Consider the following 14,886-nt stretch of genomic DNA (forward strand, 5'->3'; position numbering starts at 1 on the left):
GTTCAGCTGGGAACATTCTAAATCACGTGTCTCTGAGAACCTCACGGCTCAGAGGGCTGAAAGGGCTGAAAGATGCAGTCGGGCGATCGGTTGGCTGACCCGCGAGCCACCGGTCGTCATCCCCAAGGCTGCGGCTGGCTCCTCCCACACCACCGACAGAACCGACCTGCAGCAGTCTGTGATGTGCTCACAGGGCTAGCGTAGTAGCTAACTGACATTGGTAATACTGCACGGGTGCTTGCTGGCGCGGGAATGTTGTTAGCATGGCGCAGCTATGCTACTTACGTAACTCAGGTAGATGCACTTATGTTCTCTTATGCTATAAGTCGCTCTGCATAAGACCACTAAATGAATGTAACTTAATTTAAACCCTGACCTCCATTTCCTCTCCACACCTCTCGCACTTCGCAAAAAAGCACAAAGAACTGTTAACCAAAAGCAATAGGCTACACACGCTAACTTTCAGTTCGGCCAACGTTCAGTGTGTGTTTTTGTTTTTTTTCCCTTCGCTGGTACGTGGTCTGGAGAGTTCGTCCACGTCCCCAAAAGTGAACTCAGCAAACTGCGCGTGGAAGAAAAGTTAAACTGGACAGAATCTGGGCCATTGTCTTGATACGATTGTGAAGATATTCTACACTGTGAGGTACAGAAACCCCGCCGTGACTCTCGGCCTGTTTCTCCCTGTGCGGATTAATAATGAAAGCAAGTCGGGTCATCTCAGCAGGGAATAAATTATCTCTTTTTCTAATGGATACACCAGTTGATTGGCAGGTCTTACTGTGCAAAGAGTGGGGGTGTGATTTGTGGCCATATGTGTGTGTGTGTGTGTGTGTGTGTGTGTGTGTGTGTGTACATAATGTGCTGAAAGGTAATATGTGCTCTGATAAGATATGGGGGTTGGAAAGGTAATTAGGGTATTCCACCGATGGCCTCCCTGTCCATCATCACTGTGATTCGCTGGAAGAAACGGCAACAGCTAAATGAGCATCATGGACACTCCCTGCACAAATGCACAAAGATACACCCACACAAACACACACACACACAGACACAGAGAAACACACACGCACAGACACAAATGCACACAGACAAACACACACACACACACACACACACACACACATCCACGGTGAGGAGTCTGACTGCAGTGTTAAAGTAATAAAAGCTTTTCTTCGATACTTGTCTGTTCAGCTGATCTCTTCTCAGTTTGCCCTCTCTCTGTGCGAATATGTGCTTTTTGTGTGCGTATGTGTTTGTCAGTGTGTGTGTTGTGTGTGTGTGTGTGTGTGTTCGTATATATTTGTTTGTCTGTGTGTGTGTTGTATGTGCATGGGTGTGTGTGCGTGTGTGCTTTTGGGCATGTGTTTGTGTGTGCGTATGTGCATGTGCGAATACTTGTGTATGCGCGTGTGTGTGCATATACGTGTGTAAGTGCACATTTGTGTTCTCAGTTCTGAAGTTCCCCTCAAGGCTCAGTGAGATTCCTGTGGGGGTTCACGCGAGCAACTCAAAACTCCCCTCAGCGAGGGGGGATCAGGACCCCCCCGTCAAACCCCAATCTGCGCCGGAAAAGGAGATGAGTAATCCCACGTCATCTCGGGGGGGGGTGGGGGGGGGGTCACGGCCCACGACTCCGCGAAGCGACAGCACGAGCGGGAACGCGAGCTTCCAACGCCCTCGCCATCTGCCCATGGCGCTCGTCGTCATAGCGTCACGTCGTCATGCCCGCCCATCACGGCGCATCTCGAAAAAGCGGCTTCGCTGAATTAGCCCAACCCCCCCCCCCCCCCCCGGCTCGCCCTACCCGGGGACTCGCTGAGCGCTGATTACCGCCAAGCGTGACACAATTAGACATCATTAACGACGAGCGTCGCCGTGGAAACACGTGTAATAGTTTGGGGCCCTAATTTGCGAACGCGCCGACAAATCATGCTAAAGCGCATGTTTGATATCGCTCCTTATTTCTGCTTACAAAACCAGCACGCGATTCGCAGGGCAGTCATCTATTCGGCAGCCCCGTATGGAGACATACGATTGGCTGCGGCTTCGCCCCGGGAAGGAGGGATCTGTGCAGGCTGTGATTGGTTGGATCTCGTCGCTCAACCGGCGATCCCCACAAAAGTCAGCCTGCGGAAAGGCTGTGTGTGAAGGGTCTTCCTCTGCCTCCCGTCTGTGTGAGCTCAGCTCGCGGACCGCAGCGCGATGAGGAGGGAGCCTAGCGACGCGCGTTTCCAGAGCACGGGACGTCCCGGCTCTGATCCACGCCCTCGGTTTTTGAAAAGGTGCACGCTGGTGATAAACGCAGAGCTGCTCTTACACGATGTTCAAAGCACTTTGTACTCCACCGGGGAAGAATGCTTTGTTAATAGTTTTTTTTTTGTGTGTGTTGCACTGCCGTCACAAAGACTACGACTGTTTGTAATTACACACAGAGATCAGGCAGGATGATAGATGATGACTGTAAACGTGGCTAATTGACTTGCGGCTTTCAACACTTTGCCTAGCAACCTAAGAGAGCTCTTTCTTTCTCCCTCCCTCACACACACACACACACACGCAAATGCTCAATACAGAAGCACGTCATAGCCTCTAATGTAACCGGACACATAATGAAGCTGCTATCAGCGACTATTGCTGGTGTTCCACTCGTCAACTGTTGTCCATTTTTGCCCCAGGTGTCGACCGCCCGTCATCAGAAACAATGGGGAATCGCTGGAACTGTCTGATTGGTTGAGCAACTGATTTCTTCAGTTCTCTTGTGCTGTTGTTGTTGTTGTTGCTGTCGTTATGGTAACCGCACCAACAATCTAAAAGGAGGCCCTCTGCCTTTCGCCTCTTCAAAGGCTCAGTTTGTCGGCACACAGGCAGTCCTGCTGCCAGTCAAAGTTTGACCGCTGGTCGGTCGCTCGCTCTCTCCCTCGCGACGGCTCACGTCTGAAAGGGCACCTCTTCACCCCTACGTCCGGCTCCGGCACCTGCTCTCGATTTTAAACACAGCCCATCCATCCGCACCTCCATCGCCCCACTTACAGGATTACGCCTCATCTCGCAAAAGCCAAGCAAGGTTTTTGGGCCAACTTTTATTTGAAGAGGGGGAAAGGAGGGGGGGGGGGCATGCGCAATTTCCTGATTCAATTTAAAAAATGTTCTACTACAAACACTACAAACCAATCCCTCCATTAACAAAACTGTGCAAAGGCATCAAGCTGAGGTAGTAGTCCTACACGCAATAGAAAAAAACATCCCTTCCCCACCCCCAGCTTCCCATTTCGCTCATTCACATGTTTCACAAAGACCATGCAAAGGAACAGCACCACACACACACACACACACGCACGCACGCGTGTGTGCGCGGCACGTGTACACACGCCTCCCATTGCGACAAACAACTCTCGTTTCCGCAAAACAGCCGTGACCGGAGAGCAGAGCGGTCATAGGTCATAGGTCAGCAACAGAATGCTTTACGTGAACAGCGTCGCATTGTCAAGTTCAGAGTCATAGAAAGAGGGAGGGGGAAAGGAAAAGTTTCCGATAGACTGTGGTTTCACACATACGCACACACACACACACACCAGGGCCCAGGGTTCAACATCACACCGTTGATGACAGAAACAGACGATACTGCTCGGCAACCTTTACAATGCAAATGAAAAAGGAAGCGAGAACAGGCGCTTCTTCTGCCATAAAAAGGTCTGTCACCCCCCCCCCCCCCCCGCCCCCCCCATTTCGCTGCGCTTCGGGTTCCCCTTGATGTGGCGTTTCTGTACGTGACTGAAGCGAGGTGCACAAGCACGTAGCGAGGACTGCCAGCAGCTTTCCGTTTCAAAATTAATTCAACCAGCATCATACAACAACAAAAAAAACTAAAATACAAATCATGCCAATCAGACAAAAAAGATTTTTTTTTAAACCAGAAAAAAACACAAACAAAACAACATAACAAACTAAAAAATACTAAAATAAAAAATAAAAAAAATTTTAAAAAAGAAAACCATTGAGCAACACCAAACACCCAGTCACTGCGGATTTCAATTCCTGTCAAAGAACCGCGCGTTCACACACCACAGACAGCCAGACCGCACTCGCGTCATTTTGCAATGCAAACGCGCCTTCTGGACGAACGTCGAAGCCCTCAGACATCAACACTGGACTTTTATTTAAATAAGCGTCACGTGAAAAGCAGAACGGGGCTCGTGTGACTGGCCACAGCTTCACGGCACATTCGGGCGATGATGACCGTTCCCGCGGCGACTCACCGCACGGTAAGGGACCTCTCACGAGGAGACGCCGGTTGTGTTCATCATAATTATAAATTATTATGCAACGTTATGTAGGAAATGTTTGGCACTGCAGGCACTGTTTATGACTGCTGGTAGAGCAATGTTGAGTACGCTTCTACGAGGGCGGTTCAGAATGGAAAAATAGGCTACTGATGTCCAGACCTGGGTGGAATATGTGTTTGTACATCAGCTTAATGGATGACATTAACATGTGATAACACTCCTCCAAATCCCTGAGAACATCGAAAACTAGCCAAAAGAAGGGATATGTTATCGATTAAAATGTACAACACTCATAAAAAAAAAGATATTTCTGGATATAGTAAAAGGATATTTTTGTTCTGAATATTGATGTTTCCTCATTAGAACTGTCAGTAATCTGCATGCAGGACATCTGGTTTCATCAATGCTGCTTGCTATGAAGCAGATCATTTCTTTGCATATCGTATCATTTTAAAAATGAAAAAGAAAATGTTGATCATGACACTGCGATTATTTCTACTTTAAGGCTGACTATCGATTCTGCGATCGTTTTCAAATATAAAAATAATTTTAAAAATATATAAATACATTTTTTAAAAACACGTTTGGATTATGAACCACGTTTAAAACCAGACTTAACCCTTTAAGGTGCAATGTGGCAAATATGTGGTTAGAATGTTCTTAGCTGAACATTCTAATGCTGACGTAACAATCACTGCTGGTCACTGCTGAAATCAGTGGAGTTCTAGAACACTGACCTGGAATTTTGAAAAAAAAAAAATAAATAAATAAAATAAAATAACATTCCAAAAATGGTCTCGGATACTGTACACAGCTCTCAAGGCCTTTCAGTTATGTCTACACTTGGACTCAGCATTTGATCTAATCCCTATTGCACTTTAATATTGTAGAAACAAAACTGTTTAAACTGCAGTAGAAAATCTAAAATGTTCTCTAATTTGATAAATTATTATTATTATTATTATTACTAATAATAAATTGATGAAAAATGTCACAGTGATGCAGGTTCATTATGCAATAGAGTTAATGATAGCTGATATGAAACAGTGACAGGGCATTTCCTGTTAAGCATTGCGCTTGTAACATGGAGGACTTCCTCAGTTAGCCGCCACACTGTACGGTTTGGGACCCATTTAGCCACCGCTGAGACAGCCAGAGAGTCTCTTTCATTCTGAGCACACACACAACCGCTAAGTAGCCAAGCTAATTAGACTGCGGCACGATGCGTACACAGGCAAGCGGTTTCAATGAAAGCGCGGGGGGGGGGGGACGACGACAAGTGCACATCTCCAGTGAAAATACAAAAAGTTTTAAATTCGCGCTTTTGAGAAAAAAAGCAAAAAAAAAAAAAAAAAAAAGGACGATGAGCCAGGTCTGCACTTCGTGTTCAGAGGCACAAAAGCGCAAAAGACTTCATGAGTCCAGGGGGGTCTGAGGGAACATTGCGCGCTGCACGAGGACCGAGGGAACAACCCACAGCACCGTTTCCACCTCCTTTTCAAAGTCACTTTGACCTTTTCCATAACCTAGCCTCCAAAGTGTTTTTTTTTTTTTGCTGTCAATTCTCAGCTCTGTAAGGCCGTTTGACATAAAAGCATAAATTCTGATCAATTAGGCAACTTATATTTTTGGAAAAAATAAAATAAAATATATACATATATATATATATATATATATATATATATATATATATATATGTATTCCTTTTATTATCGAGAGAGAAATACAAGTATAATATTTTAGCGGGGAATTACGGTCAGGTTTATTTTGAAAGTGTCTGGGCTCCTGACTAGGCTACTATTCAAATTTGCAATGTGGTTTACAGAGTGTGGGATGAACAAGGCTCAACTGTTCACACATACTGGCACCTCAGCACTGCTCCATATATACAGGTATGCAAAAATGCTACAAGGAATAATCCTTCCCTCAGGACTAGATACCATCCATAATTCATAATTATGGGGCAAATATTTTGTCCAGTGGGGTCTAAATGTGTATTAATCAAGAGCACTAAAATACCATGTTCTGGTCAATTCTGTATTACTTTTTTAGTAACAAAAAAGAACATACACCTCTCTTTGAATCCTAGAACATGGCAGGATTCAGTTTCAAAATTAGCTTCATTAAGACACCGACCTTTCCAAATGTTAACGTGTGGGCACACTGTGGGTGAACGATACGGAAACGTGCAGGCGTAGGTTTGGTTTCGATTTTTGGGTGAGATACACTGCTGGGCCACCTAGTCATGTGCAGCCAGGCTGTGTGAGCGTTGAAACCAAGATATTACAGAGCGGGAAGCCAGAATCCCATGAGTCTCACAAGCATACTCGCTAGTCTACGGACCAATTCATATGAAGATGATGTATGTCAACTGAGGGCAGTACCTTATGTCAATAAACACCGATACTGGTGGTTAATCTTTTGTGCCAGTCAGTCATATCTTTGTTTTCAGTGCCAACTGTTCAAAAACCTTTGCTCTTCCTTATTGATTCCCACACTTCCTTATCTTCTCTGAACTGGATTTGGATCTGGATTTCTAAACTCCACTGCGTGTAATTACCTCCAGCCTTACCTACTGAGTTCTGTTCTTCCCTATTAAACTGATTCTCCCAGTTCACACAAGCAACTTTTGCCAATTTTAGTAGGCCTTGGACCAGCGGCACCCGGCCCTGACCGTGGAGAGTTGGGGATCCGACGCCCTTGAAACGCTCACCCAGTCCAGACGCTAGAAAACAGGTGAGACGAGTGGAGTTGTGTAACCAACTGCTCTATCGATCAGTTAAGCACAGACAAACAATGACAACCAGCAGCCCCTGGGTCACAAGGCTGGTCGAATCTGGGGACAACCAAATATTTTTTTAAAATATCTCAAAAATATATGGAAGTTTATTTACAAACTAGCCAGACACGCAGGCACTGATTTTGACACACATTAGTAGGATATTTACATGTAATTTGTTAAGACACTTCAGGGGGGGAAAAAAGTAGACGAACACTGTGCTATCATACTACCAGACCTGGGTCAAATACGTATTTGTTTCGGGTTCAAATACTTTTCTATGCTATGATCTTGTCTGGTGTACAGGAACCAATGAAGTACTCTCAAAAAGTGCAAACCCTGCCTTCTGGTCATATTGCCAGCCTCAACTAAACCAGGCAAGATCAACAGAGCACAGAAATGTATTTGAATCCAAAACAAATACGTATTTGACCCAGGTCTGCATACTACCACAATCTAGCTGCAAAAAGATCACCATCATAGCCAACATGGCTGATTTTAAATAGGCTCACAATTAGACACACCTGGAAACAGCCCAACCGACCAGTTACCCGCTAGACGCACTGTGCACACTGATCCAACTGTCAGTTCATGACAATGATGAAAAAAGCTTGTTATGCTGACATCTGCAAATAAGATTTAAATATCTGAGGAAACACACACACACGCACACACACACGTCCTGTCTCTACAGTGGAGGATACTCCTTCGTACGATGTAGCTCTCCAGAACCTGGGCTGGGCACCCTCTGCCATACACACTAGTAGAAAAAACAGACGAATGAGGTAATGACACAAAATTCGAGGGTGTGGCAACCAGTTTGAAAGCTGATTAAAATAATTCAGAGCTTTTTTTGAGGAATGTGTAGCTGGGAACATTTAAATTAACGTGCTACAGTATGTGCAAACAATAGTTCAATGACGCCGGTGCATGCAATCAAAATGACAATGATAAAATTATATTTAGGGCTTTTAAGTATTATTAATATTTCCTACTTTTTCTGATGAGGGAGAATGTTCGGGAACCAGACTGAAGGGTGCAATCTAACCCTAATGGAGGAGGTGAAGTTTTTCTACAAGGTGGCCTACATCCCGGTCTTTGTGATCGGCCTCCTGCTGAACACCGCGGCCTTGTGCGTTTTCCTCCGCAAGAGAGCGAGCTGGACGGAAACGCACGTCTACATGATCAACCTGGCGGTGGCCGACTTCGCCCTCATCCTCTTCCTCCCCGTCAGGATATACAGCTTCTTCAACCAATTGGAGGTCTGGGATTTCTGCCCGTACCTTATTGCCGTCCACTACTTGAACATGTACGCCAGCATCTTCACTGTTGCGGCCATCAGCGTCCACCGGCTCGTGGCCGTCAAGTTTCCTTTCTGCGCGAGGGCGCACGGTTTGAGGAAACGAACGGCTTTCGCGATATGCGTCTTCTTATGGGCGGTGGTTGTGACGATATGCGTCCTGTATAGCAAGCTGAACAGTACGCAAGAATTACAGTCTTGCTTTGAAATAGCTCTGGAAACCATTGAGCTTCGGTTCGTATTGGTTTTTTTCATTCTGGGATTCTTTCTTCCGTTTTGCACGATTCTCTTTTGCTCCAGTCTAACGATCTTTTCCCTGCTGAAGGACGACCATGTGATCACCCACGAGGAGAAGAGAAAATGCGTCGCCATAATAACGGCAAATCTGATTGTGTTCATCGTCTGTTACGCCCCCTTCAACATTATGTTGCTTGTTAAATTCAGCGTTGCCATGCAATCCCAGCACATTTCAAACTGCGCAACATATAATTTAGTGCACAACATTTGGTCCGTTACGAAATGGATCGCGACAACGAACTGCTGCTTAGATTCTATAGCATATTACTTCTTATTCAAAGAACATTTTGCACTGAAATTAACACCTGACCCTCAACATATGCCTGTTACTCAAATCAGCCTGACTTACAGTCTTGCCAATCAGTAGCACTACCTGTTCAGTTAATTACCTGGGGCAAAATAAAACCGGGGATGGATTTGGATTTGAGAGCTAGATTTGAGTATCTGTGAGTCATGCCCACCTGCCCAGGTGTATGCGCGTGAACCTGGGGATTACCGGAAGACAGAATCTCGGTTCTACACCAAATAACGGACGACTAACGGCTCTCTGACTCAACGGCTGCAGTCGCTGCCAGGCCATCCTTGACTTCTTGTGTTATGTTAACCAAAATGCTGTATGTGATTAGAATGTTCATTGTTCAAGCAACTCCACGGCTTTCGGTTACCAGTTAGCGATTGCTACATCGGCATTAGAATGTTCATTTAAGAACATTCTGATCCTGTATTTGTGATCTTATACCTTTAAAGGGTTAATGCATGGATGGATGGCAGACAGTTTCCTCCAGTTAAACAAGGGCAAAACTGAGGTTCTGGTAATTGCACCCTAGACCCCATGAGAGGACCTGACAACACGACTGAAAATTAGTGGGAAAGAACATTAAACGTCAGGCTCAGAACTAGCGTGCCATCTTTGATAGCATCGTTGAACTTCGAAGCTCACATCAGGAACATAACAAAAACGGGCTTTTATCACCTAAAAAATATTGCTGAGGTCAGGCCTGCTCTCTCCCCAGATGACATGCAGGAGAAGCTTAAGCACGCCTTTATCACCAGCAGAACTGACCACTGCAACACACCCAAAAAGACACAAGGACCGCAACAAATTATACAGAACGCTCCTGGTACCGTTTTAACCAAAATGAGGAAGAGGAAAACACATTGCACTCCTGTTCTAAAGTCCCTGCACTGGTTACCAGTCAATTTAAGAATTGATTTTAAGATACCTTCCTTTACTGGCTTTTAAATCCATTTGTGAGCGTGCTCAGGGGTGCGTCAATGACCTGCTGACTAGTTATGTTCCCGGCAGAACCCTGCTTCTCCAACTGCCTTCTCCTAGTTTTACCTACTTTCAGGACCAGGACAGTGACATGAGGAGGCTGCTCTGGGACAGTGCCGCACCCCCCCCCCCCCTTTACAGGAGACATTGTTAAATGCAAACTCAGGACATACCTTTTCAGTCGAGATTTTCTGTAGCATGTTATTGTCTTCTTAGTCTTTGATTGTTTTCTCCTTTTGTTTGTTTATTCTGCTCCTTACACAAATGGAACAGACGTGCATCTCAATTTTTCTTTTGTTTAGTTTTTTTTATTTTTTACTTCATTTAATTTTTAAATGTGAAGCACACTTCATTGAATTCAATTGTGTGAAATGTGCTATATAAATAAAGTTTGATTGATTGATAATTCGATCATGTCATGAATACAATGGCGACGGAGAAGGGCTCACATGCAACCAGGTTAAATGCATTCTGAACAGTTCGGCTGTGGCGAACTGCTGCCCTCCCACGGACGGTAATTAGAATGCAAGGGGTCGTTTTTCAAAGTGGCGAACGACGAGACACCCATAGTTTTTTCTTGCCAATTTGACTAAGAACTCGTTTAACTAACAAGTTATTTGGAAGATGCAAAAGGTAAGTTAATAGGCTACATTTATGGTTTTAAAATGACACTCCTCAACAACGGATGTCAAACGACAATAAACGCTCGTCAAATACAACTTCAATCCGTAATCCTAGGCATCCATCATTCCTATCCAACAACGGGTTATAGACCGAGTCACTTCCCTTCTTCAGCAGCTAACTTTATGCACGTACCGGACCTTTCCGTGCAATCGTAAAAACACTCAGACCGGAAACGGTTTGAGCTCATGGCTCGGTCCCGGTCAATTTGAACCATAGCCATTGCGCTTAACACCAGAGAACCCTGATTGGGCGAAATTGGCAGTCGCCGCAGATAACACTCACCTGCTTTATGTACCAAGCACTGAGATCTGACATCCTCGCGGTCACAGTGCCACCAGCTGGTCATACAATATAAACTGTGATGGTTTTATAACGATCGTGGCATTTGCTTGAGGTATCAATAAAAAGCAGAGATAAAATGCTAATTCAAATAAAAACTAAGACAAATGGAGGCACATCAGCAGGAATTCATAATGTTTTTTTATGGTTTATTAGAACGGGAAAAGGTGACAGAGATGAGTCTCCATAGCAACTGATAGCCAGCGTGCCAATTTGGCCAAGTGCCAACCAAAGACAGGACACTGCTCACAAGTTAGGTGTATGTGTGCGCGTGTGTTGTGTGCATGTGTGTGTTCGCGCTGTAGAACAAAAAAGTTCCGCTTATTCAAATAGTTTGAATAGACCAATTGCCTGGAATTATTTTTTCAATATTTGCTGGTAATTTTTACACGTTTTAGGTTGAGACTGCTCAATGAATTTAGCATGAACCTGCATTTAGGTTTTAGGTCAGCACGTGTTCATGCCAGTGTATAGCAAGAGACACTCCAATATGTGAGTTTTGTGTACAGTGATATAACAGACAGTTTTTATTCATAAACACACTCGAACGGTATTGCACGGAAGCGCGCATCCATACTTGCCGGGCTGAACGACCACATCACGTAGCTCTCTCATGCTTAAGGTCCCCTGGAGGAATGGATTTATGCAGAGCACACGTGCGGAAGTCAGTCGGCCAACAAGACGACCACCACTTGTGACACTGACACACATACACACGTACACACACACGCACACACACACACAACTGCAGCTGGTCGCCAAAGCAACAGGAGACTCAACGCTGTGTAGAAGTGGGATTCGCACCCGGAGGCAAGCCTGCAATTATCCTCTGCAATTATCCTGTTTCACAGAGATGACAGCAGGCTGCAGCCATCCAGACGGTAAATACTGAGACCATCTCATTCGCTGCACAGTCAACACTCGCACACTGATGAGCCAATCAAATCAAAACACGGAATTATCCCAAAACCCCAAACAAAAATATTTCCACTGAATTTTTCTTTCTTTTTTTGTTTTTTTAAAAAAAAGAGACACTGAAAAAGTACCGCCTAATATTACTGTCTACAGCTTCACAAAATGCAAAATTCATTTGTGCTCATGTTTAAAAAAATTCATACAGTGGTGGTGAAGAAAATGAATTTGCAGTATACAGTATTTAAAAATGAATGTAGCCATTTTTTTTCTCTTTATACTGTTTTATGGCAGTTTGCGGCAGCGGGCTTAAAACCTCTGGTCTTTTGAGATACAATCCTATCGCTCTGCCTTTCCCTAAACATGGTACGTGATGTCACCACTTTAAATTTGGCTTGGGATGGTGGGGATGGCGGGGAGTGGGGAGGGGGTGGTTTTCAGCAAAATGAAAGCAAAACAGTTCTTTAAAAAAAATAAAAGCAAACATTTTTTTTCTGTAGCTAGATTATTTGAAAGCAAACATCATTGGCTGCATCAAGAGTTTACCACACATCATAAGCAGTAAAACACTTAAAATGGAGATGCCGCTCGTTGGGTCCGCCCCTTTGTTTCACTTATTTATTTATTTATTTTTAAATGTCAGGTCACAGGAGCTCACGACGGCCTCCATGGTAAAAACGCAGCAGCTTGGCACATACTGTACGTGTGTGTGTGTGTGTGTGTGTGTGTGTGAGGATGAGACGTTTTTGTTCCTCCTTCTTAAAAATGTGTGTTCCATGGCGAAAGGAAAGCCGCTCGCTGTAAGCCGAGTCCACCAGGTTCTGGTTCAGATTCTGGTCCTGGTTCTGGCTCAGGTTCCGGTTCAGGTTCTGGTCTTGGTTCTGGTTCTGGTTCTGGCTCAGGTTCTGGTCTTGGTTCTGGTTCTGGCTCAGATTCTAGTTCAGGTCCTGCATGGTGTCCAGGTTTATTCAGGTGTACCGTGGGGTCGCGGTGTGCGAGGAGGAGCGGGGGCGTGTCCCAGGAGAAGGGGGCGGGGTCTCCTGGGATCAACAGGTCGTGAGGGGCGGGGACCAGACCGAGCAGAGAGGGCTGCTTTAAGCATGGTAAATGGTAAATGGACTGCATTTATATAGCGCTTTTATCCAAAGCGCTTTACAATTTATGCCTCTCATTCGCCAGAGCAGTTAGGGGTTAGGTGTCTTGCTCAAGGACACTTCGACACGCCCAGGGCGGGGTTTGAACCGGCAACCCTCCGACTGCCAGACAATCGCTCTTACCTCCTGAGCTATGTCGCCCCCGAATTTTAAGCAGAATTTAAAAACAGGGGGAGGGGCCACGCTGGCTCGTGAACGTGCACAAACGCACACACACGCACGCGCATAGACACTGTGTGTGTGTGTGTGTGTGTGCGCGTGTTTGTTAGTGTATGCACAGTGTACCTCTGTGTTTTAAACGGGACGTGTATGACCACATGAATCTCCCCTTGTGGGATAATAAAGTTCACCTTGACCTTGACCTTAAGACACACACACACACACACAATGGCAACTCTTTCCCCCAGACCTCGCCTTCCAGTAGTCAGCAGTCTTCCCCTCCACTTTGCACCACTCCAGTGAAAGAGCTCCCCCTGTAGGCCACTTCCTGAAGGTGCACCAGGCAGCCAGTGGCTGGGTCCGGTACACTTCCCCTCAGAAAGGTGAATCCAGCCCCCGGCAGCCAATCAGATTGTTTCCAGCGCCTCTTCTCCTCTCAGCCCGTAAGCCATTATTGGTTCAGCCAGGTGTCTGTCTCTGCCTGTGCAGTGAGAACCAAGGGAGGCGGTACTGGAGGTACGGTTGCCATGACGATTGGGAAACGAGCCCTGGGGCCATTCAGGGCGATTCGGTGTGTGACATCACCTGCCTCTCACGGCTGCTTTAGCAGCAAAAACTCACATGTGGGTTTATACTGCGCGTGAGAGTATGCATGTGACTGTGTGTGTGTGCGTGCGTGTGTGTGTGTGTGTACGGCCAGTGTGTGTGTGTGCATGCATGAGTGTGTGGGGCCAGTGTGTGTGTGTGTGTGTGTGTGTGTGTGCATGCATGAGTGTGTGGGGCCAGTGTGTGTGTGTGTGTATGTGTGCATGCATGAGTGTGCGGGGCCAGTGTGTGTGTGTGTGTGTGTGTTTATGTGTAGGGCGGGCAGCTGGGGGTGCTGATAAACGAACTACCCTACTGCACGGGTGGGGGGGGGGGTGGGAGTTAGCGGAATAAATCACAAACACAAGCAATACCCACGTTTCCTGGGGGGAATAGCTTTCAGACAAAACCCCTGGGAAAGAGAGTGTGCATCTTGCGTGTGTACATTGTGTGTGTGTGTGTGTGTGTGTTTACGACAATTGGGAGGGACTGCCCCCTCCACCCCATGTCCCCTGTGACCCCTATGTATTCAAAGTGGCAGGAGGGGCACACTCCTCCATGCTAAAAATGCCCCTTCCAGAGATGTCAATGTCCAGTTCACCATGGTCCTCATTGTACACACAGAGGCTTCATTTCATACAGAGAGCCCTGAGTAGGACACCCCCCCCCCCACCTCCCCAGCATGGCGCCCCCTCCTGGTAGACCCCTGTACACACACAGCGCAGGGTGCCCGCGGGTCGAACCCGCATTGCATCGGTTCACCCACGTTCCCCCTCCCCCCCCCTCTCCCCAGTGAGTCAGAATGGAACGTCTCCGTGTGCGGAACACATGGTACAGAATGTTCCGGAGTTCACAGGGAAACCCAACAATGCGGAACGTTCTGGAAGATCAGCGGGGATTTTTTCTCAGACCCTCAGATCTCGCTCTCCTGTCTCCGTGTAGCCTCGCTGGACCCCCGCTGTGCCTTGCCCAAAAAAACCCCGTCCCCATCCCAACCGCCCCCCCCCCCCTCCCCTCCCCCGCACATCTGTGGTCGAAGGTTGTCCGCTCAGCTCGCTCCACCGATGCCGCCCAGGAGAGGGCGCTGTCGACACAACAACCGTGGCGAGTTCAGCCCT

The 14,886-nt window shown here is 46.4% G+C and overlaps 2 protein-coding genes across 11 annotated transcripts in view; both read left to right on the forward strand.

The window, feature by feature from the left end:
- Positions 1-14,886, forward strand: part of LOC118229578 (transducin-like enhancer protein 1) — a 539,102-nt gene that overhangs the window by 416,531 nt on the left and 107,685 nt on the right. The window lies entirely within an intron of this gene.
- Positions 3,994-10,226, forward strand: gpr35b (G-protein coupled receptor 35 b). 4 transcript variants are annotated; one of them, XM_035421703.1, is made up of 3 exons: positions 3,994-4,262; positions 6,926-7,019; positions 8,066-10,226. In XM_035421703.1, the coding sequence occupies exon 3, from the start codon at positions 8,076-8,078 to the stop codon at positions 9,024-9,026; it is 951 nt and encodes a 316-aa protein (XP_035277594.1). In that variant the 5' UTR covers positions 3,994-4,262; positions 6,926-7,019; positions 8,066-8,075; the 3' UTR covers positions 9,027-10,226. The 4 variants fall into 4 exon arrangements, with proteins under 4 accessions (XP_035277594.1, XP_035277595.1, XP_035277598.1 ...); XM_035421704.1 differs by having other exon boundaries at positions 8,071-10,226; XM_035421707.1 differs by having other exon boundaries at positions 6,929-7,019.

The sequence above is a fragment of the Anguilla anguilla genome, chromosome 6 (genome assembly GCF_013347855.1).
Source record: "Anguilla anguilla isolate fAngAng1 chromosome 6, fAngAng1.pri, whole genome shotgun sequence".
Classification (NCBI taxonomy): domain Eukaryota; kingdom Metazoa; phylum Chordata; class Actinopteri; order Anguilliformes; family Anguillidae; genus Anguilla; species Anguilla anguilla.

Bases quoted from the DNA above. Each gene is read 5' to 3' on its own strand.
- gpr35b (XM_035421703.1), top strand. From the start codon at position 8,076: ATGTTCGGGAACCAGACTGAAGGGTGCAATCTAACCCTAATGGAGGAG.